The 8301-nt window shown below is 47.3% G+C and overlaps 1 protein-coding gene across 1 annotated transcript in view; it reads left to right on the top strand.

Annotated features, from left to right (window-relative positions):
• Positions 1-7210: 7210 nt before the first annotated feature.
• LOC124555294 (protein obstructor-E-like) overlaps positions 7211-8301 on the top strand; it is a 49001-nt gene continuing 47910 nt past the window's right edge. The window contains exon 1 of the mRNA XM_047129166.1: positions 7211-7271. Within this exon, the coding sequence (XP_046985122.1) occupies positions 7217-7271 (55 nt within the window). The 5' untranslated portion in view covers positions 7211-7216. The remainder of the gene's footprint in view (positions 7272-8301) is intronic.

Here is an 8301-nt window from a genome sequence, read left to right as displayed (position 1 = left end):
GTTTGTAATGGGTTCATAGCTCGAAGTTCAGGTTGGAAATCCAGTCAGAAGATTCTGCAGACAAATTGTGAAGGTCTACCACTGTTCCCTTGAATACACTGAGGGAACATTTAAATGTTGTATCATATAGTGTTCGCTACTCTTCACCGCAGTCACATTCAAGGGAGGGCTTCCGTGTCCACTGGTGCTATGCTGCACATCTGCCACGGTCAGTACTGATCCGATCCAATATACACCAGTGTCGTCGTGGTAGATGAGCCCCTGTTGGTCGCTCGCAGGGAGTTTTGATTAATTGGCAGCGCTTCATGGAAGTTTGCTCCTTCCACTGATTGTTTCAGACTTCTTGCATGTTGAAGTTACTGTCCCGCAGACTGACTGCTGTGGGCCGCGATGCTTTTTTAGACCTCAGTCGCAGAGGTTCTGATAAATCAACTGGACGTTAACGGAATACGGACACTCAGCAGCTGGCTGGTCAACCATCTTAGGTAATGAAGCGAGGAACTTGGATGGTTCGGCTTGGCAGGAAGTACGTGCGGAACAAACGCAAAGCCATTTCAGCTATACGCCCTGTTACGTAGGCACTTCTGTTTCAATCGGGGCAGCCTCAGAACACGATATTTTATGATTTCGTTCTATTGGCATGAAAATTTAGTCCTTGACTGAGTGCGCTTTTGGCCGTTTGTCTCATCGGCCAAATTCTATCCCGATAATGCCTTTAAGGTGTTTATTTCTCGGTTTATCATAATTTTTAGATGAATATTCCAGTGTATGGCGTAGGAAATGGCGTGTTTGAATGAAACCTGTCAGGTGGGCGATAAAGGTGTGATGTTTGTCAAACAATTTCCTGTAGTTTTTATAACAATCTACTTGTTTTAATCAATCGTCTCGAACCGCAACATACACTTCAACAGGATCATCAGATATTAAAAATGGCTCAAATGGCTCTGAGCAGTGTTGGACTTAACATCTGAGGTCATCAGTCCCCTAGAACTTAGAACTACTTAAACGTAACTAACCTAAGGACATCACACACATCCATGCCCGAGGCAGGATTCGAACCTGCGACCGAAGCGGTCACGCAGTTCCAGACTGAAGCGCCTAGAACCGCTTGGCCACACCGGCCGGCCATCAGATAATAAACACATCCGATCTTTCAGTCGTTGCCAAAATTAAATAAATAATACTAATACAATTAAAAAATATTCATGAACTGGGGGTCACTACCTGAGCGGTAACGTTGTCGCCAGGTGGAAGTTCACGTCCCCAGGCTCGTCACACCTGTTACCAGCAACCTGTTATGATTAACACAGAATAGCTTTCAGCTTCTAGCCCGAATGGATGGGCCTGGAGAACATTCCTGCCAGTAAAGGCAGCCATTTGTCCAAACAAATCCGACACAGTTCTTAACTCCATAGGTAGAACCGCCACGATACAGGAAGATAGGCGAAGACGAAGGAAAAAAATAAAAAAACCTCATTTCCCTAACGAAGGTGGAAATTAGTGAAAGAAGCAGTATTTGCTTCCTAATTGCCGCGCGGGATTAGCCGAGCGGTCAGACGCTGCAGTCGTGGATCGTGCGGCTGGTCCCGGCGGAGGTTCGAGTCCTCCCTCGGGCATGGGTGTGTGTGTTTGTCCTTAGGATTATTTAGGTTAAGTAGAATGTAAGCTTAGGGACTGATGTTCAAATGTGTGTGAAATCTTATGGGATTTAACTGTCAAGGTCATCAGTCCCTAAGCTTACGCACTACTTAACCTAAATTATCCTATGGAGTAACACACACACCCATGCCCGAGGGAGGACTCGAACCTCCGCCGGGACCAGCCGCACAGTCCATGACTCGGCTAATCCCGCGCGGCAGGGACTTATGACCTTAGCAGTTAAGTCCCATAAGATTTCACACACAATTGAACATGTGAACAAGCTTCCTAATACGCTCACATTACCATAGCCTTCAGATCTGTTATCACAATCGTAGCGCTAAGTGGACTTCAGATAATGGTGAGTGCACACTTAGATTTTGCATTAAGTAGTTAATGGAGTCATCATAATTTTTACAGTTTGTTTTTTTATATGGTTCAAATGGCTCTGAGCAGTATTGGACTTAACATCTGAGGTCATCAGTCCCCTAGAACGTAGAACTACTTAAACCTACCTAACCTAAGGACATCACACACATCCATGCCCGAGGCAGGATTCGAACCTGTGACCGTAGCGGTCGCGCGGTTCCGGACTGTAGCGCCTAGAACTGCTCGGCCACTCTGGCTGGCTGGTTTTTTATAGTTCTTGAATTAATTGTGTGGCACATATTCTTAAAGCTCTCCGGCGAATACTCTTCGAATGCTACACAGCCCCGTCACATTAATGTGACTGCCGGCTATGTTCCACGACAAATGCAATAACCACTTATAGACGGCAGGTGGCACACTAGCAGTGGACGGGATATAGCGCATGTCAGGGGGACGTGAACAACACTGCCGTCGTTATCGTAATGAGGAGACGGAGCGATTTATCTGACGGCCAAAAGGACATAATCATTGACTTTCGGGTCAAGGATGGAAACATTTCCTAAACTGCCAAGTTTGTAAACCGTTAGCGTGCCGTCGTGGTCAGAATATACCGTGCATGGAAAAACGGCGCGATTCAAAACCGGCGCTGAGGCAAGTGTGGTGTACCATGGGCCATAGCTGACAAGGATGAACAATGGCTGCGGAGATGTGTACAGGCGAATCAAATGGTTAAAATGGCTCTGAGCACTATGGGACTTAACTTCTGAGGTCATCAGTCCCCTAGAACTTAGAACTACTTAAACCTGACTAATCTAAGGACATCACGCACATCCATGCCCGAGACAAGATTCGAACCTGCGATTGTAGCGGTCGCGCGGTTCCAGACTGTAGTGCCTAGAAACGCTCGGCCACAGCGGCCGGCCAGGCGAATCGACGTGCAACTGTTGAACAACTGAATATCCAGACGAGCAAAGTAACAGATGGGCTAACAGCAGTGCCTTTCAACCACCGTTCAGTGAAAGCTGTTGCCTCAGGCGCCTGGTTCATACACCCATGCTAAACGCTGTTCACTGGCGACGATGTCTGGAATTTGCACACCAATGCCGCAACTGGACGTCCACTGAGAGGCGATAGGTGACTTTCTCAGATAAATAGGACTAGGGCCTCCCGTCGGGTAAACCGTTCGCCGGGTGCAACTCTTTCGATTTGACGCCACTTCGGCGACTTGCGCGTCGATGGGGATGAAATGATGATGATTAGGACAACACAACACCCAGTCTCTAAGCGGAGAAAATCTCCGACCCAGCCGGGAATCGAACCCGGGCCCTTAGGATTGACATTCTGTCACGCTGACCAGTCAGCTACCGGGAGCGGACTCTTTTTGAGATTAATGACGTTTTATACTGCATCGGAGAGATGGCCGTTGGCGCGAACAGCGTGAAACGTCTGAAAGGAAACACACTACAACCAGGAGGGAGCATTATGGTCTGGGGAATGTTATCGTGGCATTCCCTGACTTACCTCGTCAATACGGGAGGGACAGTGAATCAAACCAGATATGCATCTATCCAATGGGACCATGCCCTCCCTTACATGCAGTTTGCTTTTTTTCGGCACGATGGCATCTACCAGCTGGACAATGTAATGTGTCACACAGCTCGCAGTGCACGTGCATGGTTCGAAGAGCACCAGAATGAGTGTACCGTACTGCACTGGCCACCAAACTCCAAACTCCTCAGATTTATCCCAATCGAGAATAGTCACAAACATATGGCTCACAATTTTAGACGAACGGTTGGTAACAGGTAGGTTTTTTAAATTAAAATACAGAACGTAGGTACGTTTGAACATTTTATTTCGGTTGTTCCAATGTGATACATCTACCTTTGTGAACTTATTATTTCTGAGAACGCTTGCTGTTACTGCGTGATTACCTGTAAATACCACAAAAATGGTTCAAATGGCTCTGAGCAATATGGGACCTAACATCTATGGTCATCAGTCCCCTAGAACTTAGAACTACTTAAACCTAACTAACCTAAGGACATCACACAACACCCAGTCATCACGAGGCAGAGAAAATCCCTGACACCGCCGGGAATCGAACCCGGGAAGCCGGGCGCGGGAAGCGAGAACGCTACCGCACGACCACGAGCTGCGGACTGTAAATACCACATTAATGCAATAAATGCTCAAAATGAAGTCCGTCAACCTCAATGCATTTGGCAATACGTGCAACCACATTCCTCTCAACAGCGAGTAGTTCGCCTTCCCTAATGTTCGCACATGCGTTGACAATGTGCTGACGCATGTTGTCAGGCGTTGTCGGTGGGTCACGATAGCAAATATCCTTCAATTTTCCCCACAGAAAGAAATCCGGGGACATCAGATCCGTTGACCGTGCGGGCCATGGTATGGTGCTTCGACGACCAATCCACGTGTCATGAAATATGCTATTCAATACCGCTTCAACCGCACGCGAGCTATGTGCCGGACATTCATCATGTTGGAAGTACGTCGCCATTCTGCCATGCAGTGAAACATCTTGTAGTAACATCGGTAGAACATTACGTAGTAAATCAGCATACATTGCACCATTTAGATTGCCATCGATAAAATGGGGGCAAATTATCCCTCCTCCCATAATGCCGCACCATACATTAACCCGCCAAGGTCGCTGATGTTCCAGTTGTCGCAGCCATCGTGGATTTTCCGTTGCCCAATAGTGCATATTATGCCGGTTTACGTTACCGCTGTTGGTGAATGGCGCTTCGTCGCTAAATAGAACGCGTGCAAAAAATCTGTCATCGTCCCGTAATTTCTCTTGTGCCCAGTGGCAGAACTGTACATGATGTTCAGAGTCGTCGCCATGCAATTCATGGTGCGTAGAAATATGGTACGGGTGCAATCGATGTTGATGTAGCTTTCTCAACACCGACGTTTTTGAGATTCCCGATTTTCGCCCAATTGTCTGCTACTGATGTGCGGATTAGCCGCGACAGCAGCTAAAACACCTACTTGGGCATCATCATGTGTTACAGGTCGTGATTGACGTTTCACATGTGGCTGAAAACTTCCTGTTTCCTTAAATAACGTAACTACCCGGCAAACGGTCCGGACACTTGGATGATGTTGTCCAGGATACCGAGTAGCATACATAGCACACGCCCGTTGGGCATTTTGATCACAATAGCCATACATCCACACGATATCAACCTTTTCCGCAATTGTAAACGGTCCATTTTAACACGGTCAATGTATCACAAAGCAAATACCGTCCGCACTGGCGGAATGTTACGTGATACCACGTACTTACACGTTTGTGACTATTGCAGCGCCGTCTGTCACAAAGCAAAAAAAGTGGTCCAACTAAAACATTCATATTTCTTTACGTACCAGACGAATATGTAATAAAAATGGGGGTTCCTATTTAAAAAAACGAAGTTGATATCCGTTTGACCTATGGCAGCGCCATCTAGCGGGCCAACCATAGCGGCATCTGGTTTCCCCCTACAAGCTAGACGAGTTTCGTTCTTTGTAGTCTTTTTGTTTCTACATCTACATCCATACTTCGCAAGCCACCTGACCGTGTGTGGCGGAGGGTACTTTGAGTACCTTTTTTCGGTTCTCCCTTCTATTCCAATCTCGTATTGTTCGTGAAAAGAAAGATTGTCGGTATGCCTCTGTGTGGGCTCTAATCTCTCTGATTTTATCCTCATGGTCTATTCGCGAGATATACGTAGGAGGGTGCAATATACTGCTTGTCTCCTCGGTGAAGGTATGTTCTCGAAACTTCAACAAATGCCCGTACCGAGCTACTGAGCGTCTCTCCTGCAGAGTCTTCCACTGTTTATCTATCATCTCCGTAACGCTTTCGCGATTACTAAAGGATCCTGTAACGAAGCGCGCTGCTCTCCGTTGGATCTTCTCTATCTGTTCTATCAATCCTATCTGGTACGGATCCCACACCGGCGAGCAGTACTCAAGCAGTGGGCGAACAAGTGTACTGTAACCTACTTGCTCTGTTTTTGGATTGCATTTCCTTAGGATTGTACCAATGAATCTCAGTCTGGCATCTGCTTTACCGACGATCAACTTTATATGATCATTCCATTTTAAATCACTCCTAATGCCTAGTCCCAGACAATTTATTTAATTAACTGTTCTAGTTGCTGAGCTGCTATATTGTAGCTAAATGATAAATGTTCTCTCTTTCTATGTATTCGCAGCACATTACACTTGTCTACATTGAGATTCAATTGCCATTCCCTGGACCATGCGTCAATTCGTTGCAGATCCTCCTGCATTTCAGTGCAATTTTCCATTTTTCCGTTGTTTGATGCTTACTTCGTGAGATATTTGGCCCGGTCACTATCAATGGACCACCCTGTATATAGTTAAAGGAGAGCAGCCATAGCATGTTAAAAATGTGGTTAACGCAAGGTAATAATTACGGGATTAGGAGATTCAGGAACAAACTGGGTCCACAGAGAATTGAACCCTGGGTCAACGACTTGTATCATTATGACTTTTCCATCCCAAAAATTGTTCAAATGGCTCTGAGCACCATGGGACTTAACTTCTCAGGTCATCAGTCTCCTAGAGCGTAGAACTACTTAAACCTAACTAACCTAAGGACATCACACACATCCATGCCCGAGGCAGGATTCGACCGTAGCGGTTGCGCGGTTCCAGACTGTAGCGCCTAGAAACGCTCGGCCACCCCGGCCGGCTCATTTCCATCAGAATGACAAATTTTTATTCCGCCTGAGTGTAAAACCCCAAGAGGTTTACAGAGGTGTCGAATACATCGGTTTCGAAGAGGTGAGCAACGTCTGCTGATGGAATATCTCACTGGTACGCGAAAGTTTAGTCCTTTATTGTAAACTTTCTCGAAATAATGGAAACGTGCAGAACGAGCAGACGAACTTAGTAGAGCACATAATTTTTGGTGTCGTACGGCGGTCGCGACTACCGGGTTCTTCCCGCGGCGGAGGGGGGCGTTGCTGGTGGTGGTGGTGGCGATGAAGCAGCGGGGATGCTGCCGAAAGAAGTGAAAGAGAAAGCGTCAACTTTTGGCCGTGGCCTTTGAATGTCGCGGAGGGCCCCTCGGCGAGAGAAAGCTCGGCGCGGAGGGTGGTAGTGGGGCGTCGGCGAGAAAGCGAGCCGTGGTGCGGGCGCGCGCGCGCCGCGCAGGCCTCAGTCCGCCATGGCCGCCTCCGCCGCTCGCTGCTGCTGCCTCGCGCTGCTGCTCGTCGCCGCCCGTGAGTCTCCAGCACAGCGCGCGCTTTCCAGCCCCGGCGCACCTTTCCTCTCTGACACACAACGCAATACCTGGCCCTCCCCACGCTGCTTTCCTTCACCGGCGATCGGTCGTGATAGGGTAACACGTTCTCGCAACACCACCGTCCACATTTCTTTATCCCTCGAGACCATTCTTACTGTCCGGGACTATATTTGCTTTACGAACTATCCGTACGAGATGCATCGTCATATTTTCGCGGCGTATCGACCGGTCCGACATGCAGCCGCAGAAACTCCATTTCTTCGACTGGCATTTCAGCCGTATTCCACCATCCGAGTGAGCTAATACACTGAAGTTATACAGCGCCCGTATTCGTTACTTTACACACAGGAGCCCCGTCGCTGTGCTGTATGACAGTGCCGAAATTGTAGAGTCGACTTCGTCTTTCTGAGAAAGAAGCAGTGGAAAGTCGTTTAGCGAAGGATTTAATTGCTGGAGATAGCGGTTTAAGTCTGGACCAACGCATGGAACCCGGCGCTTTCTTTGATCAACTCGCAAAGAGGTCGCAATAGAGAAGCTGCTATACATGCATCGATATTCCACCACGGCTCGAACGAACAAAATCTCTGGCCCTCGTGTATTCTGCCGCCGCAAGCGAAGGGCCGCCAAAACGAGATTTTGCTTCAGTGAATGTCGTCCTAGCCTAACACGACAGAGACAGCTGTATATTCTATATGACACTTTTCAAAGACAAATGATTTGTTGTATGAATCCTTCCGAAATAATTTACAATTTAGTTTAGTTCGAGATACTTATTCAGCGAAATCGGGTGCTTGATAAAGCTAAATGATGCTGGAATCACGCATGGGTTGTAGATGTCGAAACATCGCCACTTCTTTGCCGTAAACTGCATGGAGAGTATGAACATGAGATTTAAGACTCGTAAGATGTGCTAAATTAGTGTTTTTTGCAACACACACCTCCCTGTGTTTTATACGATTTGGAGAACGTACTTAATATTAGTTTTGCTCTTCTGGGTAATAACCCAA

This window comes from Schistocerca americana, chromosome X (assembly GCF_021461395.2).
Source record: "Schistocerca americana isolate TAMUIC-IGC-003095 chromosome X, iqSchAmer2.1, whole genome shotgun sequence".
NCBI lineage: Eukaryota > Metazoa > Arthropoda > Insecta > Orthoptera > Acrididae > Schistocerca > Schistocerca americana.
Note: the sequence above shows the minus strand (reverse complement) of the source record. Positions and strands in the feature narration are given on the sequence as shown.